This window comes from Sus scrofa, chromosome 6 (genome assembly GCF_000003025.6).
Source record: "Sus scrofa isolate TJ Tabasco breed Duroc chromosome 6, Sscrofa11.1, whole genome shotgun sequence".
NCBI classification, from domain to species: Eukaryota; Metazoa; Chordata; class Mammalia; order Artiodactyla; family Suidae; genus Sus; species Sus scrofa.
Genome location: NC_010448.4, coordinates 103,079,188 through 103,105,648, shown reverse-complemented (window position 1 = coordinate 103,105,648; position 26,461 = coordinate 103,079,188). Strand labels below are relative to the sequence as shown.

The 26,461-nt window shown below is 43.8% G+C and overlaps 1 protein-coding gene across 15 annotated transcripts in view; it reads right to left on the bottom strand.

Moving 5' to 3' along the window:
* The window catches only part of DLGAP1 (DLG associated protein 1), an 866,754-nt gene that overhangs the window by 94,193 nt on the left and 746,100 nt on the right, over nt 1–26,461 (bottom strand). For 10 of the 15 annotated variants that reach the window (XM_021097721.1, XM_021097720.1, XM_021097725.1 and 7 more), the window contains one exon: nt 14,718–14,747. The exons of the other annotated variants lie outside the window; for them this stretch is intronic. In XM_021097721.1, coding sequence (XP_020953380.1) covers nt 14,718–14,747 — 30 coding nt within the window. The remainder of the gene's footprint in view (nt 1–14,717; nt 14,748–26,461) is intronic. 15 annotated transcript variants of the gene reach the window in all.

The following is a 26,461-nucleotide window of genomic DNA, read 5'->3' as shown; positions in this document are numbered from 1 at the left end:
AACGCTGGATCCCTGACCCACTGAGTGAGGCCAGGGATCGAACCCGAGTCCTCAAGGATACCAGTCGGATTTGTTTCCACTGTACCACAATGGGAACTCCCTCCAGTTCTTTTAAAAATGTATTAATATAATAGAATTTTGGTAAGAACCAATTCCAAATAAGTTAGAAAGACTTCCATGGCCCTTCCACTGTGCTAGCACTTTAAATATTCTCCATTCATCTATTTGTATTTCACTATCAATTCTAGGATTTTGTTTGTTTTTCTGCTGGGCAACTTTTTTTTTTTTTTCCTTCTTGTGACCTCATACTTTCACTTTCTTCTCTCTGTGTCATTAGGGGTATTTCACTGCTTTGAATGCCATCTTGTTAATGGAGTAATTTTGTACTTTATAAAGACCGCAGTGACTAGTCTGTTAATCTTATGTATTTAAGAGAAAGAACATTTAAAGAAAAATAGTTCCTGAGGCATTATGTGCTGGCTGCTTTTTTTTGCTTTTTTGTTGTTGTTGTTTTAGGTCTGCAACCGTGGCATATGGAAGTTCCCAGGAGAGGGGTCCAATCGGAGCTACAACTGCTGGCCTATACAGCCACAGCAATGCCAGAAACAAGCTCTGTCTGCAACCTACACCACAGCTCACAGCAACCCCGGATCCTTAACCCACTGACCAAACCTGTATCCTCATGGATACTAGTCGGTTCATTTCCACTGAGCCATGACAGGAACTCCTTGGCTGTTTTTTAACATCAGTGCAACATCTGATTCTGTCAGCCCTCGATACCACCATCAGTCTTTGACTCCTATATTATCTGGAGAACAGCTCTAAATGAGCCTGTTTTGCAGCATAAATTTCACCAAGACCCTAAAGTTGTCACATCACTTATTGTATCAAAGTGGCTGTTAGATAGATGTCAGTGGTTGAATGGGTCTCATTTTGTTTAATCTGTCTTATCTAGCCATCTTCTGGATAAGCCCACAAGAACTCAAACACTAATGCTACACTGTACATCCAGTATCCTGATAGAGCTTTCTATACCCCTGGGTTTCAAATAGAAAAGTCCCCCATCGGTGGCTCTAGGCTGCATCCAGAGGGTCCTGTACAAAAGCGAGAAAAGCATGAATGTGCTGCTCTGAGGGGCGAGCACAAGGTCATGCACTGTCATAGGACCAGGATTTTGTTTAGGAAGCACAGCCGCTTTGCTTCAAGTCTGCCCACAATGAGATGCCTGTAGGGCCAGGTTGGCCTGGTATATACTGTATCAACCCAGGCAGGAAGCCTCTTAAATCTGAGATACACATAATAATAACGCATCACTCTGAATATAAGGAAGACATCATTTGAGTGAATCTCACACTATGGCTTTCCATAGATGTGCCTTTTAAATTGATTAGCCTAATGAGATAACTTCACGATGATTTTTTAAAAATAGTATCTCTCAACAGCTCCTAAGATGGTGCCTTGCATGCAATAGATACTTAATAAGTATTCATTAAAAAAAAAAAAAAGGTACTGAGAGAGAGGAACAGGTCACTTGGCACAAAGTCCCCTTGGAGGCCTGCCCTGGGCTAAGAGCCAGGCCACCCTGTTCTCAAAGCCACGGGCTCTTACTCCAAACCTCACGAGGAAATCCTTGATTTCTGGGCCAGGCAATGCAGAACGGCCTACTCTCAAGATCAAAACCAGAATTCTTTGCAACGCACAGTAATAGAATGAGATCTTCCAAAGCACTTCAAAGCACCCAGAAAAGTTAGGACGTGCCATGGCAAGAAGCAGAACAGCAGGCCCGGGACTCGAGGCTGAGATGAATCCTTGGTTGAAGTCATGGAAATTTACAGAGTTCCCTGCCCCCCACCCCAGGGGAATCCAGCTGGTGGAGAGGCTGGTTAGGCAGCCCGTCCTGCTCCCTGCGCTCCATTCTCCGCAGAGGTGATAGAAGCTGACCCTTTGTCCACACTGGTGTTCAATTCAGGACCGTGTGTGTCAATTTGAGACCTTTCCTAGCTGGAGCCAAATTGTGGCAACCACTCAAAGCCGAGCAACCTTCACAGAAAAGCTTTCCATCCAGAGTCTCTCTCAGCCTCCTTTTTCCTGATAGGATGACTGTTCCTATTACCAGTGCCCTCACTGTTCACTGAGTTCAAACAATGTAACACACATGGTTCCATGTCCTTATCATGTGTTCCTCAACTTGATTGTCCACTCCAGTTTTCAGTGAGGCATGAGAGGTCCAGAGAAGTTAGTTAACTTGCCTACAGTCACACAGCTAGTAAGTAGAAGAGCCAGGATTCAAACCTTGGGGGTCAGATTCTATAATGGAACTCTTAACAACTATGCTATAGGGAAACCCATCCTTCATGGAGACAGCACACAGGATTACACAGGGGTTCCCCAAAAGTACAAGGAAGTTCCCATGTGGCGAGGTGGGTTAACAATCTGGCATTGGTGCATAGGTGCAGGTGGCATGGGTTGATCCCTGGCCTGGGAACTTCCACACGCCGAGGGTGTGGCCCAAAAAAAGTAAGAATGTATTTACATATAATACTATGCTGTGTGTGTGTGTATGTATGTATATTTTGCTAATTATATATAACACATTAATATTTATATTACCAAGGATTCTAGGGGCAGTTATTCTATAAAAATAAGACAATGCATATATACACCACACTGTCCTGTACGGTGTTACAGAGGTAGATTGATTTTCTATACATAGCAATACATTCCTGATAACAAATATTCATATTTCATTCTAGATTCAGAATTATTTTCAGCCCTCATCCCACTTAACCCCTCACCAACCCCATAAGGACAGAGAACAGGTACTGCTATGTCCTATGAGGCACCAGGCCTCCGCTTATGAGCCTTTCAAGAGGATATAAAATATTTGAGTCTTGAAAAAAGTTCCTGGGAGTTCCTGTCACAGCTCAGTGGTTAACGAATCCTACTAGGACTATGAGGTTGCTAGTTCGATCCCTGACTTCGCTCAGTGGGTTAGGGATCTGGCGTTGCCGTGAGCTGTGGTGTAGGTTGCAGACACAGACTGGATGTTGCGTTGCTGTGGCTCTGGCATAAGCTGGCAGCTACAGCTCCAATTAGACCCCTAGCCTGGGAACCTCCATATGCCATGGGAGCAGCCCTAGAAAAGGCAAAAAACAAAAAAAAAAAAAAAAAGTTCCTGTCACTAAACCATGAATAAAAAAAACTGCAAAAATCAAAACGGATAAAAATTTCATTAAATGCTCTTATAAACTAACATTATGCTGGCATCACTAATTGTTAAACTTGCCATCAACAAAATTTCATTTCATTTGAAGATGCTTTCATATGTACTAAATATGTATAATTACCAAGAAATCATAGCCAATCATAAACTAAATGTGTTTTACATACTTAATTGTAGACAAAAAAAAAAAAGATAAAAAAATCTTTTCTTTTTTTCCCGCTCTGCCCATAGCATGTATAAGTTCCTGGGCCAGGGATTGAACTCATTCCATAGTAGCCACTCCAGCCGCCATAGTGACAACACTGGATCCTTAAACTGCTGTGCCACAAGAGAACTCCAAAAAGTGATTAAAATTCTTTAAAAATTTTTACAGAAAACAGGAGTTCCTGATGTGGCTCAGTGGTAATGAACCTGACTATTATCCATAAGGATGCAGATTTGATCCTTCGCCTTGCTCAGTGGGTTAAAGATCCAGTGTTGCCATGAGCTGCGGTGTAGGCCACAGATATGGCTTGGATCTAGCATTGCCATGGCTGTGGTGTAGGCTGGTAGCTACAGCTCCACTTCAGCCTCTGACCTGGGAACTTCCATGTGATGCAGGTGCAGCGCTAAAAAGAAAAAAAAGTAAAAATTTTATAGAAAACAAATTTATGTAAAGGAGATGTGGATTCCTCACTGTCTGTCACATGTTTGAAATGATTCAGGGTGAATTTTCTAAAGGAGACTGAACCCTGGGGCCTGTGAGGTTCCTGCATCACCTGATGACCCCCAGGGCAGGATGGGGACGAGTTTTGCCCAAGATGGTGAAACTCAAAACCTCCTCCCCAGGACCCAGGGCTGCTCTGCTCAGTGTCCTTAGGGAGCTGTTTCCACTAACAACACCTAGACCCCCTCTTCCGTAGGTCATGGAGACCAGAGCCCCTCACTGTAGATGCACATTCTGGTGCTCGCTCCTTATTGGTGCCGCATTGTGATGCTCCACAAAAACTTACCAGCCGCTCCCTCCATCTGACTCCCCAGGTGTGGGTGGGATCTGTGTGCAGCTGGGTTGAGTTCACCTGCAGAGAGGTGGACCTTCTGCTTTGCTGCCTGTGTGTCCTTCAAGACCTAGATGTTCTCACTGGGGCATCTTGCTGATCCCCAGGCAGAGTTCCCATGTGAACATCTGTGTTCATGTAGCTCCTTTGATTTTTTTTTTTTTTGGTTCTTTTAGGGCCACACCTTGGCATATGGAGGTTCCCAGGCTAAGAGTCTAACTGGAGCTGGAGCTGCTGGCCACAGCCACAGCCAGCTCACAGCAATGCCTGATCCTTTACCCACTGAGCGAGGCCAGGGAGCGAATTTGAGTCCTCAAGGATGTTAGTCGGGTTTGTCAACCGCTGAGCCAAGACGAGAACTCCCATGTAACTCCTTTAATATATTCCTGCTCTTGTGTTTTTGTTATGTTAAATTACAATTCTCTTTTTACAGAGATGCTGCCTCTTGTAGGCAGCAGAATGAGGTTTGCTTCATCTTTCTATCCTCAGGGCCTAGCACAGGACAGAGCATAATGCAGGCATTTAATAACTTTACTGATTTTTTCTTAAAGAACCATAAGGTAATAAAATGACGTTGGAAATAAAGTCCTGTGGTTTCAGCTGCCATAGGCCCCGAGCAGGCTGAAATCTTTCCCTCAACATGCCTTATAATATTTGATGTGTTTCATGATATTGAAAGGGTAGTACCTTCTAAGTCATTGTGGGGGCGGGTTTAATTCAAGGAATTTTATTATATAGGGTGGTATTTTAAAAAAAATATTTGGGAGTTCCTATGGTGGCTCATGAGGTTAAGAACCCAATATAGTGTCCATGAGGATGTGGGTTTGATTCCTGGCCTTGCTCAGTGGGTTAAGGATCTGGCGTTGCTGTGACTGTGGTGTAGGCTGGCAGCTGCAGCTCCAATTTGACCCCGAGCCCAGGACCTTCCATATTCACAAGTGCAGCCATAAAAACAAAAACAAATTTCTATTTTTAATTTGAGGAACGTTTGCTAGACTAATGTTATGCCAAAGCAGTATTAAAACAAAACACTGCAAAATTAAACAAAACTGATAACCGGATAAAGAATGAGAAACAGTTGAGTAATGGATATTTGGAGACATGCTGGTCATTTTTATTAAGGACCATGCAATTTTGATTATATCACCCTCATTGGTTAGATTTCCATTAGGTTACATGTAATATATATATATATATATATTTTTTTTTTTTTTTTTTTCAGGGCCGCACTCACAGCCTATGGAAGTTCCCAGGCTAGGGGTTGGATTGGAAATCAGAATTATAGCTCCCACAGCCACAGCAACGCAAGATCCTAGATGCGTCTGTGACCTACACCACAGTTCACGCCAAGGCTGGATCCTTAACCCACTGATCGAGGCCAGGGATTGAACCCACGTCTTCATGGATACTGGTCGTGTTTGTTACTGCTGAGCCATAACAGGAACTCCTAATGATATTTGTTTTAGTAAAAACCAAATTCAAATTACTCAGGCATATGATCCTTACTCTTAAAAACTTATGAAATAACGTCGAGCAGTTTTTGAGCCAATAATAAAAATAAAAACAATGACCAAAAATACGAATAAACATCTAAAATTTATCGCATGTGCCAAACACTTTCCTAGGTACTTCAACATGATCTCGTTTTATTTTAGGCCTCCCAGTTACATGGAGTGCAAAGTAGTTTTAACCCCGTTTTACAGCTGAGGAAAGTGAGGTTCTGAGAGTAACATGCTTCTGATTATGACACAGCAGGGAAGTTATGAAGACAAAGTTTGGACCTAGTAACATCCTTTGTTTTTCTTTATTATTGTTATTTTTGTCTTTTTAGGGCTGAACCTGTGGCATATGGAGGTTACCAGGTTAGGGGTCAAATCAGAGCTTCAGCTGCCAGCCTAGAGCACAACCATAGCAATGCAGGATCCAAGCCACGTCTGCAACCTACACCACAGCTCATGGCAACTCCGGATCCTTAACCCACTGAACAAGGCCAGGGATCGAACCTGCAATCTCATGGTTCCTAGTCGGATTCATTTCCACTGCGCCACAAGGGGAACTATGTAGTTCTTAACCTGCTGAGCCACAGTGGGAACTCCGGAATGTCCTTTATACTATTTTATGCTTTCTTCCAATAGAGTGTATTACAAACTCAGAGTTAGGAGTTTATGCTTGAGGAGGCCATCTGTAAAATCAACAATGGGATACAGAAGGCTGAAAAGGAAACTTGCCCCTATATTTCCAACAGGCATGTGTTTAAGAAACACTGAATTCAAGAGAACTCACAGCAGCTTTCTGTTAAGCACACACGTTGGCTAAAACTAGGAAACACCTGAAAATCCATACTTATCTCCAGGGAGTTCCCATTGTGGCTCAGTGGTAATGAACCCACCTCGTATCCATGAGGATGCAGGTTCCAGCCCTGGCCTTGCTCAGTGGGCTAAGGATCCCTAGCTGCGTTGCTGTGACTGATATCTGATTTTGCATTTCATCAACGTATTATTATCAACATACTCTGGCTTTTTCCTCAGTGAAACCCAAATAATGTCATAATGTATATTCTGTCAGCTTAAAGCGTTAATGGCTTCATAACTGTGGTAGATACAGCTGTGGGAATATTAGATAGGTAAGCAGCTTGGTTGAATACAAAATGCACACAGGATCAACATTAGGTTGATTTTACAGTTAATGCTAAGGGGTGTGATGGCTAATTTAAGAGGATGTGATTTCCAGCTTTATACTCCAAACCACAGCCTCTAGTGACTTCAGCAGTTGCCTAAATTATGGTATGTTCCAAATTTAATAGTAAGATCGGACCACAAGTTTAGACTGAAAAAGTAAAGCCCATTTTCTAAACTTAGAATGGAAATACTAGAAGGGGCTTTGATATCACTATTGAATAGGCTTCAAAGACTAATTAGACCACTGTCCTCAAAAGCTGCCTTCTCATACAGAGTATTAGAGTTGCTTATTCTTTTATGTAAGAGCTTTGTATATATTGGAAACGTCCAGAAGACAGCTAAAAATAATAAACACAAAAGCATGGAAATTTACTCTCTTGAGAAACAAAAAGAAAGGAAAGAAAAGAAATTGGTGACTTAATCTGGCCGATTTTCCTTTACAGCTTGCCTTTGATCTATACTTCCATTTCCTGCCCCCAGGAGGGTGGTGAAGAGTAGGTTATGGTGCTTGGGATACAAACTTTCTTCTGGGTTATGCTAATCTGTTGCTAGGTGCTCAAGGCTGCTTATTCAGCATAGACTTTATTTGTTTGGGGCCACAGATGTTCAGGGATTTATAGAAGGCTGTTCTTTGGACAGCTGTAGTTGTTATCACTTTAGTATCTCTTATTAAAAAACTTCTTTATTTTTGGTCAGTGTGGACCAATGGCATGCTCAGGAACACTGTGAATTTATCACTATGCATATAAGAGATCTAACACTTTGTTGGACCAGCTGACCTCCCCCCTGCCCCCCCACCACAGACTGGGAGAGCAGGTAAGGGAAGGGTCCCCCTCTGATGCGAGCACCTCCAGCTGGGGTTGCCCTTGGCCCCCAGCCCTCTTCACTTGGACCCCAAGTGGTCCTGGCTCCTGCACGATGCTCAAGAGGTCTGTTCCCATCTGAGGAGCTGCTTCCTCTAAACTCTCTCAAGGGGAGAAGCAAGGATTTATTCTGGTCATTTGTCCCAAATGAAACTTTTAGCAGCCTGCTCCATATGACCCCACAGACAGGACCACTTGTGGACTGGATCTTTGGACCCGGAGAGAGGGAGGCCTGCAGGGAGGCTCAGGAAGTAGGCAGACAAAGAGAAGGGTAGAGATGACCTTAGTGGGCACCAACTCTATCCCAGACTTAAGTCCTTTAGGTACAGCAGTTAGGCTGCTCTTTACGGCAGCCCCAGGCATGGAGAGTTCCATCCTCTTGGTCTAGGAGGCAAGTTGTTACTTGCCAAACCCATCCTGTTGCCTCCTGTTGCCTGAAGGGTGTGCCCTCTGTTTCTGTGACAGGGCAGAAAGGGAAGAGCTGCTACAGGAGAGGGGGAGGAGTGGGAAGGAGAGAAGATGGGAAAGAAAACAACACTACACGGAAACAAAATAATGATGTGAGAGCTTTGAGATGCTGCCACTGGCTGTTCAAGGTGAGCTCTTCCTGAGGGGAGGGTCATCCCAACAAAAACTGCCAGGCAGGCAAACCTCGCCATCCAGTTTCTTGGTCTCAGGGCTCCTTCTCTGCCATTTCTGGAGGGTCCTGGGTTTTGGAAGCTCTTTGGTAAATTCTCAGCTCAGTGCTCATCCTTCCCAGAGACATTATTATTTCCTAGCACAATTTCACCAAAATATAAGAAGTCTCTGCAAGATATATCTGAGAACACTGACTGCTCACTAGGGTTGGTCCGATGTCCAGGTTGGCCCTGAAGGCAGGGGGCCTGGGTTTCTCTGCAGAAACAACTCTCCGGAGTCTCAATTTCAGTATCTGCAATGTTCGGATTTTGGTCCCTGACCCACTGTCACCTTTCATCCTGGTAGAACCCGAGGAATTCTTTCCCGGAAGGCAGCCCTTCCTGTCTCTGTTGCTCTCTGACTTGAAGGTCTGTCAAGGTGTTTTGTTCTGATTCCCAATAGTGAACACATTGAGTCTTCATCCCAAATGTATTACTAGAAATAGGTCTGTCAGCTATCTATTCGCTAAAGGATCTACCAGTCTAACCTGATGCATGAGTATATGGCTTTGCTCAATAAATCAAAAGACTTGTTGACAAGGACTAAATTCTTCTATGGAAGGAATGACATCAATACATTTGGCATATTTTTTAAATGTTAAATTCATTTGAGGATGTGATGGACTTAATATTTGTTTTGCACCCCCCCCAATCCCCTGCCAAATTCTTATGTTGAAATCTCAACCAGCAAAGTATCAAGAGATAGATCTTAGGGGGTGAATAGGTCATGAGGGAGGGGCCCTTATGAATGGGATTAGTGCCCTTATGAAGAAGACTCTAGAGAGTCCCTGCCCTCTTCCATGGGTGAGGACACAGCAGTCTGCAACCCAGACACTGAAGCTGCCTTGATCTTGGACTTTCAGCCTTCAGAACTGTGAGAGAGAAATTTCTGCTGTTTAAACCACCTGGTCTATGGTAATTTGTTAGAGGTACCCAAACAGAGGCATTTTTGGAAACATTGCATGTCATACATATTATGGAGAAAAAGAATTTCTTCAGTAAAAGTATCTCGGTCCTCCACACACGTGGAAGGTGGAATCAGCACTTTATAACCAAAAGTAGCGGTTTTTATAGATTTACCAGACAGACACGAAGCTGCAGGTGTTGTGAATTTTGAAAAATGGGAACAAAGATTCAGTCACGTTTTTTCCTTATTTTTACCTATTCTCAAGGAGTCCTTCCATTGCTGGGTGTGAGGCCTTGAGGCCAGAGGAAACATCACCTTGGGTGTGACAACAGTCCTAAGGGCTCTGCTCCATGGGGACTGTGGCTGATGACCATTATCATGAAAAAATAAGACACTTTAAAAGTATCGAGTGGTGACTGTTTTGTAATGTATAGAACTACTGAATCACTCTGTTGTGCACCAGGAACAAACATTGTGTGGCAGGTCAATTACACTTCAGAAACCAACAAACAAGCTGGTAGAAAAGGATGATCAGATTTGTGCTTACCCGAGGCAGGGGGGTGGAGGGACAGACAGTAGGAGGTGGGGGGAGGGGGACTGGATGAAGTAATCAAAAGGTACTGGAGTTCCACCGTGGCGCAGAAGGTTAAGAATCCGACTGCAGCAGCTGGGGTCTCTGTGGAAGCAAGGGTTCAATCTCCTGCCTGGCTGGCCCAGTGTCATGAACATCCATCATCTCACAGAATTAGAAAATAAAAGAAAAAAAAATTTTCCCTTGCGATGAGAACTCCTGGGGTTTACTCTTAACAATTTTCATCTATAACACACAGCAGTGTTAATTGTATTTATCATGTTAGATATTATATCTCTAGTACTTATTATTATTATTATTATTTTGTCTTTTTGCTATTTCTTGGGCCCCTCCTGCAGCATATGGAGGTTCCCAGGCTAGGGGTCCAATCGGAGCTGTAGCCACGGCCACACAAGCCACAGCAACCTGGATCGAGGTCTATACAAGTCTGCCGGATCTTCCTGAGCAGCCCCCCGCACCTATGGAGCGATTCGCCAGGCTGACGGGATCCATCAGCTTGCCCTGCCACCCAGGAGCCCAGCAGTGGGGCCAAGCGCGCTGCAACCTACACCACAGCTCACGGCAACGCTGGATCTTAACCCACTGAGCAAGGGCAGGGATCGAACCGGCAACCTCATGGTTCCTAGTTGGATTCATTAACCACTGCGCCATGACAGGAACTCCCCTTAGTACTTATTTATCTTATAACTAGAAGTTTGTACTTTTTTTCCCCACTGCCTATGGAAATTCCCTGGATCGAATCCGAGCCACACCTACAGCAACATTGGGTTCTTAACCTACTGCACCACAGCGGGAACTCCAGTTCCCATTTTTAAAGACATGGAAGCTTTCCAAAGAAGCCAGAATTCTTTCTCTCATATAGGCTTTCAAAAGAATTTGACATCATTTTGAAATTTCAGATTGTCACCCACCTACAAGGGATAAACAAATGGCCTTTGAGGCAAGACTCTTCACAGAACACAGCAGTTAGCAGTTGCCAAGGCCTGTCCTTAGCCTCCAGTGTTGCAGACTCCCTGCCTCAGAGTAGCTGCCCACCAGGGGTCAGAGCACGGCTGACTCGGGTGTGACTCAGCTCTTCTGCAACTTTCCTTCTCTTCTTGCCTGGATAGTCTGCTATGTCAGTCCTACTTGTAGAAACACGGCACCCCTTCCTGTTCTCTCTGTTCCCATTTCAAGAAGGAAAAATCCATTTTCAGAGGAATATTTAGATGATACTGTCACAGAATTCTTTGTGTGTGTGTGTGTCTCTTTTTAGGGCTGCATGGGCTGCATATGGAGGTTCCCAGGCTAGGGGTCAAATCCGAGCTGTAACCTCTGGTCTATACCACAGCCACGCCAGATCCGACCTATGTCTGCAACCACAGCTCATGGCAATGCCAGATCCTTAACCCACTGAGCGAGGCCAGGGATTGAACCTGTGTCCTCATGGATACTAGTCAGATTCGTTTCTGCTGAGCCACAACGGGAACTCCATGGAATTCTTGCCATTGCCCCAACTTGCTCTCCTACCCAGTTTGCTGTCTGGATGTTTGCTCTTGACGCCAATTCTCTGGGGTTATCAAAATAAAATAAGAGTCCAGAATTCATCAGTGTTATCAACAAAGCTTTGCAAGGCTTTCTTTCAAATCTAAAATTTTTCCCCGTACAAATATTTTTTTCATCATTACAAAATAAAGTACGGATGTGCATTCTGTCTTTAAAATGAGAAAGGGCCATTCACTTTTAACCTTACCATTCACGTGTTACAGTAGCTTTTTTCTTTCTGCTGATTTTAAAAGCTTACTGGAAGCTGCAAAATGCTGAAGGGGGCACCCCTGCTTCAGAAAAAGAAACCGAACAAAACTGCATGAAAAAATCCTCCAGAAGAAGTAGCATATGGAATCTTTGGTGATTTCCTCTTATGACTTGGGCAATTGTCTTTGCTTAAAAAGAAAGAAAAGAAAAACCTACCTAAACCATTAATGCCATTTTCAGAGTTCTAGGATAACCGAGAACAGAATCATTTTTAAAGAAAAGGAAATAGATTTCATTTCTGGCAGTGGATTCCCTCTTGCCGTAGAAGCTGCCTTGAGTTCATTCCGCTGATAGAAAATAGCAAGTACAGAGCGCAGCATTCACAAGGACCACCATCTGAGGTTTGATTTGAATCGAGATAGATAGACTGTCCAACATACATCCCACAGAGCATGCTTGTCAAAAAATCTCGCATTCCAGATGCACGGACAACGCATGCGCGGAACACTACCCCCGCTACGCCCTGCCCCGCCCCCATGGCACAGTTGAGGGGCGGAGCCCGGGCACACATGTTGTAACACAGTTACCACACAGCATGCTCCCAAGCCTTCAAAGCTGCTACAGCCCCCAGCCAATAAGCTGCCAAAGAGATGCTCAAGCAGCAGTTGAAGTAGGCCTGACTTCTGGTACCCATCAGCCACTCCCTGTGAGCCCCAGGGATTCACAGGAGGCCAAGTGATGAAGAGGCGACCGGAAAAAGTCCAGGACACTCATGCTGCTTTCTGCCCTTATTTTTCCTTACTCTCCTTTTCAGGATATGGTTACCCAGGAGTAACCATAGTTACTAGAAAAATGGAGAACCCAGCGATGGTTCTAGCAGGAAAATAGTTTTTAAACTTATCTAATGTTCTCTTGGCTCTCTGGCTTTCGAACAAAATTTATTTTGTTTTTTCCACCCGTTTGTGGAAAACGGTGCTGAAGCCAAGCAGGCAACATAAAGCTCTGACTTCAAAGCCTTTCCTTGATAACACATCAAAACGCCCAGGGTGGACCAACTGTTATTTGGAATTCTACAGATAATTAACTGAAACCGGGTCAACTAGCCACTGGGAGTTTCTGCCAGCAAAGTCATTCTCATGGGCTTCTTGCTTTTGTTGCTGTAACTTCTTTCTGTGTTTTCTTAGGGGGAGGTTTGGACAGTCTCTCCATAAAATTCCACGTTACATGCAGAGCAAACTTGAATTCCTGCTTGGTGTCAGGGGCCTGGTACACACTCTGCCCACCCTCCTTCCTGGAGGGGACATCGGCTTGCTCCTCTCCTGACCCTGAAACACCACTCCCTGTGGCTTCTCCCTCTCTCTCTTTCTTTGGGCAAGCCTGTGGCACGTGGAAGTTTATGGGGCAGGGATTGAACCCCCTCTCTCTCTTTCTTTGGGCAAGCCTGTGGCACGTGGAAGTTTCTGGGGCAGGGATTGAACCCATGTCACAGCAGTGACCTTAGCCACAGCAGTGGCAATGCCAGGTCCTTAACCCACTGTGCACAGGACAACTCCACCTGTGCCTTCTCTTAGTCCCTTCCTTACTTGAGAGCAGCAGCACACATTCTGCCATGAATGTCAGAGTTCCTGCCTTTTTGGAGTTCCTGTTGTGGCTCAGCAGGTTAAGAACCTGACTAGTATCCATGAGGTTGCAGGTTCAACCCCTGGCCTTGCTCAGTGAGTGGGTTAGGGATCTGGCGTCGCCATGAGCTGTGGTGTAGGTTGTAGACATGACTCAGAGTTGCTGTGTCTGTGGCATCGGCCGGCAGCTCCAGCTCTGATTTGACCCCCAGCCTGGGAACTTCCATATGCCATGGGTGTGGCCCTAGAAAGACAAAAAAAGAAAAAAATTCCTTCCTTTTTTAATTGTGTTTTGCAAAATGTGATGGTACTAAATCCTCTAGAGGGACAGGGCAGAGCCCCTCCGTTTGGACGTGCCAGCCCAGGGTGGGGGGGTAGTACGGGGGGGCAGGGATATTCCTGAGTCCTTCTTGCATCTCCTGACTGACAAACACCAGCCCACCGGGTCCCTTTGCTTGAGTCAAGCAGGTACTCTCACCACTCCAACACCCCCCTTGCATTTTTCCGCTCTCCACCCCCATGCATTGCCCACTCATGAAGCCACATCTCTCTTTACATTTGAAAACTCACCTTAAAGCCCACCACCTCTTCCAAGGAGCCTCCCCTGATTAAATGGGGATGAAGACATAACTGACAAACTCCCAATAAACGAGAACACACACACCCCACAATAGACACAGACACTCACAAAGAGAGAAAGTGACACATTCTTTGCTTGCGAAATGTCCTGTATGCTCCTATGAGGGTAAGGTGATCAATTTCATACCAATGAGCCCTTTCACAGAATGGGGGGTATTGAGAACGTTCTTGGGGGTTACTCAGCAAAACACTGGCTATGTTTTCTCCCCCTCTCCCCCGTCACCCCGCTGTGGGTATTTTTGATGCCACTTGAAGAAACTGGTTCTTGCCACACCTCCTGGGTGGTGTATCATGTTTTGAGACTGGCAAGTGCCTTAACCATTTTCTCGTCAGGAAGCTTAAGCTATTCCATGGGCGAACAGGTTGGCTACATTGGGATAAGGGATCCCAACCCTCTAGCAAAGGTCCTCCTGAAAGAAGAAGGGCACAGTTCCTGCCAAGACACCAGGTTCAGCCTCGGGTGAAGGCGCTTCAGGGCAAGGGGGTCTCTAAGGAACAGGGGGCCATCCCTTCAGGAGACAGAAGCAGACATGCTTGCTCTCATCAATGCCGCCCTCCTGAGGCAGGGCCCAGGCCACTCCAGAGGGCGGAAAGAGACCAGAACGCAGAGAAACACAGATGAGATAGCAGGAGCTGGCAATTGGAACATGGCTTCAGACACCACGGCCACAGAAGCGGTCTAGCTACAAAGCCACGCTGTGCAACCTTTAAGCAGAACGTGATTGATTTTGTGGTTGTAAAAACGTACCTTCAACTGCAGAACTCAGTTTTATGACACCTTGAATAGAAACAAAAAGTGGCGGTTATAGAACGGATCCAAATTAACTTTGCTAGGGTTCTCACAATACGTACATGCTTCAGATCTGGATTTTTTTGCTGGCTTTTTGAGAATTTAACTGAACACATAACTTCAAAAACAAAGTTATTTTCAGTCCTTGATGAGAATTTATGAGTGTCTTCATCTCCCCACTAGAATCTTTTGGGGGAGTTTTTCACTAAATAAGGGATCTGATGTGTTTTTGGATGAAACAAAGGCCAAGTTGCCGTAGTCTGAATGGCTCTTTTTGTAGACGAATCATGCTGGATAATGGCTTAATAAAATGTCATTCAAGGGGACACCAGTGGTCTAGTAGTTCCTGTTTAAACTATGTGTAGAGATCATTTGATACGCGTTAGGATATATAGTAGATGGTTAAAAACCATGGTGTGATCTGGCAACTTCCTTCTTGAGGTGATTGGGTCAAAGACCGTTTCTGCGACACTGTCTTCAGTGTTTCTATTCCTCGCTGGTCAGTGGAAGGGCTGAGTTTGTCAGATTGTTCATGAAGCAAAGAGACACTATCCTTGACTAGATATTCCTGAGCCTTTTTGGTGAACTGAAAGGTGAAAATACTAAACTCAGATAAATTGGACTTGGTCTAATGATTTGATTAAAAATTATTTTTGTAAGTCATAGTAGTAAATAAACAATATTCCTGGAGTTACCACTGTGGCACAGTGGGTTAAAAATCCAATTGCAGGAGTTCCTTTGGTGGCGCAGTGGTTAACGAATTCGACTAGGAACCACAAGGTTGCGGGTTCGATCCCTGGCCTTGCTCAGTGGGTTAAGGATCTGGTGTTGCTGTGAGCTGTGGTGGAGGTCACAGACGCGGCTCAGATCCAGTGTTGCTGTGGCTCTGGTGTAGGCTGGCAGCTACACCTCCGATTGGACCCCTAGCCTGGGAACCTCCATATGCCATGGGTGCGGCCCTGGAAAAGACCAAAAAAAGAAAAATCCAGTTGCAGTGGCTTGGGTTGCTGCCGAGGCAAGGGTTCAATTCCTGGCCTAGTGCAGTGGGTTAAAAGATCCAGGGTTGCTGTAGCTGTGGTGTAGGTTGCAGCTGAGGCTTGGATTCAATCCCTGGCCTGGGAACTTCCGTATGCTGTGGGTGAGGCCATTAATTTAAAAAGAAACAAAACACCCAAAGAATATTCCCCATATTCTATGTGATAGCCGTGATATTTTAGGCTGAGCAAAAAAATGTCTACAGTTCCGTTTTCTTGACATTCTGGTTCTCTTCCAAATGGGAGGAGTTTCAAATGAAAACTGGAAACAAAACCCTTTTTAGGACTGGTAAACCAAACTGGTATCACCATGAACCCCCACTGATTTTTAACAGATTCTGTTCACAAAGAGACAAACTTGCTCTCCTTTCTAACGTTCTGAAAAAGGTGCTTTTAAGTTACTGGTTGAGTTTCATCTTTCCTGCTGAACCAGTGATGTCTGATCAGTGATCAACAAGGGACTCTCCTGAGGAAAAAGTATGCCTAGATTATATGTGTATATTATGGACTTTACAGACAGAGATGATGTGTAGTACCCAATCTATACATGAGAATAAAATAGACAGTCTTCTTTATTGCAAGGTCCATGGAGCCAATAGATTCTCAGAGAATACTTTCAGGGATTTGGGCCAAACCCTTGTATTCATAGCCAGCAAATCAATCATGATTTGACAAAGTCATGCACTGAATTGTATCCCAATCTGCTCTTTTCCCAATAAATTCTTTATCATATCTTTTATGTCATCTACTGTTAAACTAGTTTTCACTTTCATACAAATTATTTTCACTCACTTAAAACTCTTTCAACGTCAATGCTATGGAATTTCTCCCACCACAACCTATTTCAAGCTACCAGCTTTGATGTCACTGAACGTGGCTTTGGGCAGAGATGGGTGATAGCAAAACTCAACTAAGTAGTGTTTCCCCACAAGTACAGTAGACATGAAGGACCTCAAGGGTATGGGTAGTAAAATCCTTTACTACTTGTAGTATTTATTGCCTTTGTGTTTAACGTAATTTATTTGTAAGTTTGTATAATTTAATATGCCATAATGGCCATGTTTAATAATGAATGGACTTAACAAAATTCCCCCCAAATGTAACAACTGGCTTTTGCCAGCCCACATGAACCAGGTCTGGCGTGCCATGGCCATAGCTAATGTTTCTTTCTATTCAGGCCCAGAGAAGAAAATCTTGACCTTCTGTACTTTCTGAAATACTCACAAAAGGAGTTATAATTTAACCAAACAAGTCACATGTGAATAAGCTGAGCATTTACTATTATTTTGCCACTAATTTCAAAACCTCTTAAAGCTGTCATACACAAAACATAAACTCTTCCTAGATCACCTTGGAAACAGCAGTCATTGATCATCAGTGATGAACACAAGCTAGATGGGTTTGGCATTCTTCTGGTTAGGCAACCATGCCAAGAGGAATGAGTCATTGGCTTAGTAAGCAATGATCCTGTCTTTTTGAAACTGTGGAATCCTTATGCAGGAAACCAGATCAGAAAATTGATTTTTTTCCAGTCATATTTATTTTTGTGCATAACCATGGTGTCAGCAGCTGTCACTCAAATGAAAGGACAACAGTGTGTAGAAACAGGCTTGATGCAAGTAAAGCCAGAAAGTCTAAAGAAATTCTTATGGGAGAGGTGGCTGGTGGTTCATGGGAACCCAGTAATTCATTTATAGAGTAAGGAGAAAAAAGTTCAGTTAAAAAACAAAAGTCTGACTTTAGAACTCTAATTATAAACATTATTTTAACAAAAACATTAATGGTTCATTATTCTGTATGAACTTCTCTTATTTCTTTAAACCTCAAATGAAGATTTTCCCTATAGCAGGATAGGCTTTTATATTGCAAGGTAACTCTTTCATAGTGAAAAAAATCCAGAATTGGCTAAATCTAGTTGGATAGCTAATATTAACATTATACAACAATTTATGGAATGAGAAGGCGAGGTATTTCTTTTACCTTAAAATATAATTATTTAAAATTTTTGAATACTTAAGAAATGATGGATGTCGATGCTGAAAAGCTACATGTAGCACTGCCGACTTCTAGGACACACAAATAGACATTGTCTGGTGACTGGCTGACATTGACATTGCCTGGAATTCAGGGTGAGCTGTAACACATACATATATGTATATATACACACAGTGGACCCTACCCACCCATCTTCCCCCACTGAATTTTTCATGATTTGCCAAAATGTTTTTTTTCCACCTAATGACTCATTTCAATTGATCTAAAATAATTCTTAGGAGAAGAGTCAGGTTAAAATAATTCATGCTAAAGTGTGAATGACTAGGACTCACTAAAACCCAACAATGACATCATATTGTTTTTGAAATATTGATGGAATTTTTGACCCTGGCCATCAAGGCCCTATGCCATGTATCCTTGCTTATTTTCTTATTTCTTCTACTTCATTTCAGGTGACTTTCTCCCTCACTCAAATGCTTTAGCCACTTTGGTTTTCTCTCTGTGCTTTGCAATGCTAATTCTTTTTCCTGTGTCTCCCCTCTCCCCAGCCCCCAACACTTGTTCCCACCAGCTTGAATGCTTTCCACCAAACAGCTAGATCTTCCCCCAGCTAGCACTTTCTCTTAATTCAGCTTTTACTTCAAATGTCCTTTTCTCAGAGAATCTTTCTGAAACAGGAAGAAAGGGGCAGGGCACAACCCTTAAAAGAATGACGAAAACTGGTTAGACCCAACCAGGTCCAAGATGGTGGATGATCTGACTTCCAGTGGACCTCGAGTTCCACTACGGCTCCTGTAACACATTAGCTGACTGACACGCCCACAGGGGCCCTGACAGTTCCAAGGCTGCCCATTAGAAGCCAAAAAGTGGGCTGTGGCCCAATTCCTGGAAACCCCGCCCCTTCCTGGAAATAGTTGGAATAATCCCCCCACTCATTAGTCTGTGAAATTGCCCAGCCCATAAAACTACCACCCCTTATTTCAGGGCCTCTCACCTTCTGAGATAGCCCACACTCTATCTCTCGCTAAATCTATTTCTCATCTATCACTTTGCCTCTTGCTGAATTCCTTCTGTGCTAAGACATAAAAACCCTGAACTTTCAGCAAGTGCTGGGACCAGGTGTGTGATTTTAATTTTAAAAAGTCTGAAAAAAAAAGAAAAAAGTTGGGTTCCAGTCCCAATATGGGTTTTGGCCCAGTTTGAGTCCCATGTGAGGTGTATGATTTCACTTTTTTGATTACTGTATTTAGAGCAGCCCCAATAATAACTCTGGCCCATCTCTCTCATCTATTCTTATAGCATTTATCACTACTTAAAATTATCTCATTGATTTATTATTTGGTTCTTTGTTTAGGGCCATCGTCCTCACTACAGTGTAAGCAGGATGAGAGCTGGGACCTGGTCTTGCTTGCTGCTATAACTCCCTGGACTAGAACTGTGCCTGGCATACAGTAAATATTTAATCACTGTTTATTGAATGAATAAATGATTATTCCCGAGTGTTTCTGTGTGCCCTAAAATAAAATTTGATCAGTCCCAGCAAATATAATTCGAAGGTCTAGCCTTAATTGTGGATATTCTTGATCCTAGATTTCATTATTTTGACCACTGACTCTTTCCATTCAGAGTCAGGTCTTGATGGGGGTTAGTGAAGGTTGATGTATGAAGTAAATATACATCAGTTACAATAGAGATTTAGGTTTCAGGATTATAAGATAAAAAAGTCCCCAAGAAGTTAGTTTCTCAATGAGTTGGAAATAAGATTATGCCCTAAGTAGACTTCTAGGAATATTAACTAATAGATTTTATATCCAAATATCTGTCGAATCAGCAGTTTCCTGGCCTCTACTGTCATTACCCCAGGCGGAATGGTCATAGTAATGTTCACATGAATCCCCCCATATGATAAGATATGGATAGAGAAAGTGAACTACGAAAGAGCCATTCGGCTTTTTCTTTCCCCCTTCTAGTACATTCTTACATGGAAGCTGGAGTGATCTTTTCAAAAGCCAAGTCCAATTATGTGATATCCCTTACCCCTTTTAAAAGTTGTAAATTGTGTTTCATTTTTTTTTTTTTTTTTTGTCTCTTCAATTTCTTGGGCCGCTCTCGTGGCATATGGAGGTTCCCAGGCTAGGAGTCTAATTGGAGCTGTAGCCGCTGGCCTATGCCAGAGCCACAGCAACTTGGGATCCGAGCCACGTCTGTGACCTACACCACAGCTCACAGCAACACTGGATCCTTAACCCACTGAGCAAGGCCAGGGATCGAACCCGCAACCTCATGGTTCCTAGTCGGATTCGTTAACAACTGTGCCACGAGGGAAACTCCTGGCTTTTCGTTATTCTTAAGATAAAAGCCTTTATTGCAATTCCCTTTGTGTCTCAGCAGTTAACGAAACGGACTGGTATCCATGAAGACGCAGGTTTGATCCCTGGCGTTGCTCAGCGGGTTAAGGGTCCGGCGTTGCTGTGAGCTGTGGTGTAGGCTGCAGACTCGGCTTGGATCTGGCGTAGCTGTGGCTGTGGCATAGGCTGGCAGCTGTAGCTCTGATTTGACCCCTAGCCTGGGAACTTCCAAATGCAGTGGGTGTGGCCTTAAGAAGGGGAAAAAAAAAAACCCCCAAAACAAAACCTTTATTCAGAAGCTTTCACATTCTTTGCAAAGCCCCCCATTATGTCACCCGTAGCAAAATAAAAATGGTCACAAATTCTCCCATACACCTCCCATAGACAGATGTGGGCAATGGCACCTCTTCTTAAATCAGGGCAAGCTTTGAGATTGCTTTGACACGGCGGGGATGATTCTCTCCTAAGGTCAGTGCTCAACCTTTATGAAACAGGCAGCCTCTTTTCTTAGGCCTCCTGGAGCTCTCCCTCTAGAAATACTGACATACCTAAGACTGCTATGATGAAGAGACCAGGTGCAGACATTCCTACAAATACCATCAGCTCAGGGAAGATGCTAGAAGGCTTTGAGGAGCTTGCAGATGAAGGCTGGGATGACAGGGAAAAATTGCCACTGTCCACCCCAACTGGGAGACCAGAGACAAGGCAACTCTTCTGATATAGAGACGGAAGGCTTGGCAACATTGTCAACTGCAGTAACATGGAAAGTAAAAATATACCTAAAGAATTCATAGATTGTAGTAAGGAGATTTCCAGGTTGAATGCTTAAAATCCTAGTTGGTTCTTTTAAAAAAGTTGCAGGAGTTCCCATCGTGGCACAGTGGAAATGAATCCGACCAGGAACCATGAGGTTGTGGGTTCAATCCCTGGCCTCGATCAGTGGGTTAAGGATCTGGCATTGCTGTGAGCTGTAGCTCCAACTAGACCCCTAGCCTGGGAACTTCCATACGCCTCAGGTGTGGTCCTAAAAGCAAAAAAAAAAAAAAAAAGTTGCATATGATGAAGGATAGATAAAGATAAGTTAAAAAAAAAAAAAGGAACTGTTGGAGTTCCCTTCTTGGCTCAGCAGTTAACCAACCCAACTAGGATCCATAAGGATGTAGGTTCGATCCCTGGCCTTGCTCAATGGGTTAAGGATCCGGTGTTGCTGTGAGCTGTGGTGTAGGTCACAGATGTGGCTTGGATCCCAGGTTGCCGTGGCTGTCGTGTAGGCCAGTGGCTACAGCTCTGATTAGACCCCTAGCCTGGGAACCTCCATATGCTGCGGGTGCGGCCTTGAAAAATAGGAAAAAAAAAAGGAACTGTTCAGTTTTCAAGCAAAATTTAGAGGAAATATATAGAGCTAGTACTTATTGGTTTAAAAAAAAAAAGGGTTTCTCATTCCTAGTTTTTTCAAAGACAAAAGGCTCTTAAAGTAGAAATTGATGGTGGAGAACATCTCAAGGGTGTGGCCCTAAAACTTTTTTATGACTTCAGAAAGACAAGTGTGTAACTCATAAGTTTGTGAAAGAGACAAAAGCACCTCATAAATTTCTGAAAGAGACAAAAATCTAAGAATCCTAAGAGTGTTTTCTCACAGCACCCTGATTCTGAGCCCAGGACAAAGACGGGACTGTTTTGAGGAGACTTGAGAGTATGTTGTCTAACAGAGCGAAGTCTAATAAGATTCATAGGAAGCCCACAGAGATTTCAAGAGAAGTGCATTAGTGACACGTTATCAGCTTGGACAAAAATTGGCAGAAGTAGTTCAAAGTGGAAGAGGCGTAAAGCCTCCAAACATCTATGTACAGGAAATAAGGCTGAGAAGATTATTTAGTTGCAAATGCCATTTCTTACGTGCTGTGGATTAAATTGTATTCTCCTCCCCACTGCCCTAAATTCATATGTTGAAACCCTAACTAACCCTCAGTGTGATGGTATTTGGGGATAGGACCTTTATCAGGTATTTGGGTTTAGATAAGGTCTTGAGGGTGAGGCCCTCAGGATGGGATTAGTAACCTCAAATGAAGAGGAAGAGAAATAGATTGCTCTCTCTCTCTTCATGTATACACTGAGGAAAGGCCATGTGAGTGCAGTGAGAAAGTGACCATATGCAAGACAGAGAGTCCTCACCAGAACCTGACCATGCTGGTACCCTGATCTCAGACTTCCAGCCTTCTGAACTGTGAAAAATAAATCTGTTGTTTAGGCCATCCAGTCTGTGGTATTTAGTTATGGAAACTCAGGCTAAGACATTATGGAAATAGGATAACTTAGAAGGTGTGGCCAAGAGTTTTCAGGATGGTGATCAGAATTTCAGAGAATCATTTCCAGGGAGCAGGACTGGGACCTTCCGTCAAAGAACTGGCAACATGTGGATTTCAGAATTGCCATAGGCCAGTGATTGCTCGATGCTCTTGTTCCTCCACTCTTTGAATGAGAATGCTCACTGCATTGATCTCACCTCTGTATCATCAGTATAATATGCTGGGTGTGTGTCAGGGGGAGGGTAGATAATTTTCATTTCAGTTCAGAAGTCTTCATATGGAGAGAAAATATACTGGAGAACTACATCAAAGTTGCCTCATCAACCCTTGACTCTTATTTAGATGGTAAGACCTCAAGCTTGAACTTACTGCCATAATGAGACGACATTTCTGGAGGGCTTTAGGAGTGAGGATATTTTGCCTCCAGAAGAATATAGTGTGTGTCCAGAGGGTGAAGCATGGCTGACTAAGATGGCCACAAATTATTTGAAACTGTTCTCATTGAGAAGTGGCATCTCTGCTGTCTCCCTTGACCTGGGTGGCCTCTAGGACTGCTCTGACCAATGGAATATGATGGGAATGATGCTGTTTGGGTCCGACCTTAATACTTGCTGTCTCTGGGATGCCCTCTCTGGGAGACCTGAGCTACCATGTAAGATGTCTTGAAGCTGCAGTGCTGGAGGTACCACTTACAGGTGCTCCATTCAGCAGCCCCAGCTGAGCACACACTTCCAGACACTGAACCCAAGGTACCATGTGAATGATGCCATCCCGGACCTCCTAGCCCAGCCCACCCTCCAGCTGAATGTGAAATAGAAGAACCACCCAGGTGAACCCCATCTAAGTTTGTGTCCCATACAATCATAGGGTATAATAAAGGGACTGTTTTTAAGCTCCTACGCTCTGCCTTGAAGTCATACGTAGCAACAGATAACTGAACATGAACTTTGACCTTACCTGGCATCTCAGCCTTTAGCAGCCTGTACTCTGGTCACAACACCCTCTAGTTCCCTGAATATTAATTGTGCCCACCCTCATGCTTCCTGATCACTCAGCTCTTAGCTTATGAGGATTTTCTCTGGGAAGTTCTCTCTGACCCTCTAAATGAGTTCCTTTGTTACAGCAGATTCTCCTGCAAGAGCTGTGTTTCTTTCAGAACAATTATCTCAGTGATTATTTCATTAATGCCACTCTCCGCTTCTACATTGTGAGCACGATGCTTTGATCATCAAAGATTTCCAGAGTCAAGTAGTGGGACTGGACATAGGGCTGAATAAATATTTAAGTGGATAAAAAGATTTGATGCAGCTGATAAGGGCTCTGTCCTCACCATAGCTTTTAATAGCTGTGCCACTGTTCTCTCTCGCATACGGTGTGCATTTGGACTCAAAGCTATCATAACTGGAGAAAGACAGTGTGACAGGCAGCATGGCACAACTGTGCTGCATTGCTGATATTCCTTTGGGTCATCGATGTGCAGAGAAGAGGAAGCTCAACGTTGCTTCTGGGCGAGTGGACACAGGGGAACGAGAGAAAAAACCAATCGGTGTTCCCTCACAGTTCTGTCTTTGCTGGAAATTAGGGACCTTGCCTGAGACTTTCTCAAGAAACTTGTGGGTGCTCAACTTTCCAAATGGTTTCTAAGTTTAAGTTCAGAAATAACTTCTTACTGGGTGGTAAGCCTTGTCTACCCTTCCTTTTCATTCAGCACTGCTGTAGGAGAGAATTCCGCATGCAGGAGAGCTGAAGCCTGGGTAAAGTTTCCAGACCTTCCATTACCAGTGCTTCCAAAACTACTTTCTTAATATCTAATTTGCTCTCTACCGTTTACTTATTTATTTATTTTTTTAGGGCCGCTCCCACGGCATATGGAGGTTCCCAGGCTAGGGGTCGAATCGGAGCTGTAGCCGCCAGCCTACACCACAGCCACAGCAACATGGGATCTGAGCTGTATCTGTGACCTACACCACAGCTCATGGCAACGCCGGATCCTTAACCCACTGGGCAAGGCCAGAGATTGAACCCACATCCCCATGGATCCTAGTTGGGTTCGTTAACCGCTGAGCCACGATGGGAACTCCTGTCTAATGTTTTTTAAAAAAGTATTTCCCTGCGTATTGAGTCTTGTGGATGTGGAAAATAGATGATGCATTGAAAATTGTCTTTCTTAAAAATTTTCTTCTCTTTCTTTAAGTCCTAAGTCTGTCATATTTGCCATAGGTGAAATAATTCCAGGTCCCTCTAAATATCCTTAAATTTTCCATTTCATCATTTAAAAAGGATTTTTCCGTACCTCCTTATATTTCTCTCTTTGGCCACGTTTGCAGCATGCACAAATTCCTGGGCCGGGAGTTGAACCTGTGCCACAGCATCGACCCAGGTTGCAGCAGTGACAACAGCCAGATCCTTAACCCGCTGGCCACAAGGGAACTCTGCTATTATGTTTCTCTTAACAGTAGTCTCCAAATAGGCCTATGTACAATGTGTCCTTAAGAGGGTTTGGTAGGGCTCCAGTCAGAGAAAAAAAGACCTCCCTTTAGGCATAACATTCTCATTCATTTTAAAAGAAAACTTTCCCCAAATGGCAGGACTACAGTGTAGACAGACACATTCCACATCATTTTGGCGAGTTCACACTCTCTGGGACGTTGCCAGTTTCCACATAACTGATTTGTCCTCCCTCCCTAAATGCACAATACTGTACCTGTCCCTTTTGAACCTGTAACAGAGCTGGGCAGGAAGGCAGATGCAGACACACCTTTGATCTCTCATCCTCGGGGGTTCAGGGAGGGCAGACACCTGGCGGCCGCTGAGCCAAAACGAAACACAGGCGGGAATGGAATTACTTTTAAGGGAGCCGCAGCTCCACCAAAGGGGCAGAGCCCATGTTGGGCAGAGGATGCAACAGTCCCACTGCTGTGAAATCAGGCTGGCTGGGGGCTGGTTAGATTTCTTAGGCAGATGGGAAAGATCAGGCAGCTGTATTGAGAAAAAATTTCAAGTAACTCTTTTGCAAATAATATTGCAAAATGTTCAGCTGTGCACAAATGCCAAAAGGTAACTTTGAGGGCAATTCAGGAAGCTTTCAAAGAAAGGATTAAAATGAATTTTTTTTTTTTTTTCCTTTGCAAAACTCTGTTTTTATTAAAGACTTCACCTTTGCACCAGGATGCTGTAAAATACCATTTGGAGCATTTCCTGTGATTTTTGGTGAAACGGCATTGCCCCCTGGCGTTTGCGTGCTGTTTTACACCATCACGTAGAAAGCCCAAAGAATGCTATAGTCAAGCTGTGTGAGGATGCAGCTCCCAGTTTTATCTGCAGCCCGAGAATGTAGACATGGTTTGACAAGACATGGAATAGAACTTCGAAATTAGGATTCTTTTCTTCTCCACCCTTCTACAGAATCTTCTGCGATTTTCAAGTAGCTCTTAAAAGAAATTGATCCGTTTCTAATCTGCCAAGTTTTTCTATATAAATGGTCCTGTGAGTGGCTTCTGCACACTTAGGCATTTTTTCGAACCAACTCAACTATCTCCTGTGTTTTACAGCACTTCCTAGCTTTTCTTTTGCATGTTGTACACACCTGAACAGTCCTGTCTTTCTCTGCCTTCATGCTTCTCTCTCCGATGGAAACTTGGAAGCAAGAGTTATATCTGACTTATAACTGTATGTGCTCTGACTAGCATGATGACTGGCAGAGGGTACATGTACAACAAAAATTGATTGTTTGATTGATATTATAATGCTGTTCACAAAAGGATCAAATGCACTTCCTAATCAACAGCAGCGGAAAGCCAATATGGCAACAAAATTGGAGGCAGGAGAATGTGGTCCTTGGATGGGACTTCAGGGGTCTGTAAGCCCCCTGAAATCATGCAGGCATGATGTCCAGATGTGGGGGAAATGGTCGAATAACTAAAAATTAGAATATATCTACCTCTAACAATCTAGAAATACATAACATTATTCAAACTGCTGTTCTTCCCCAAATGAACCTCTACTCTAGAAAGATCATG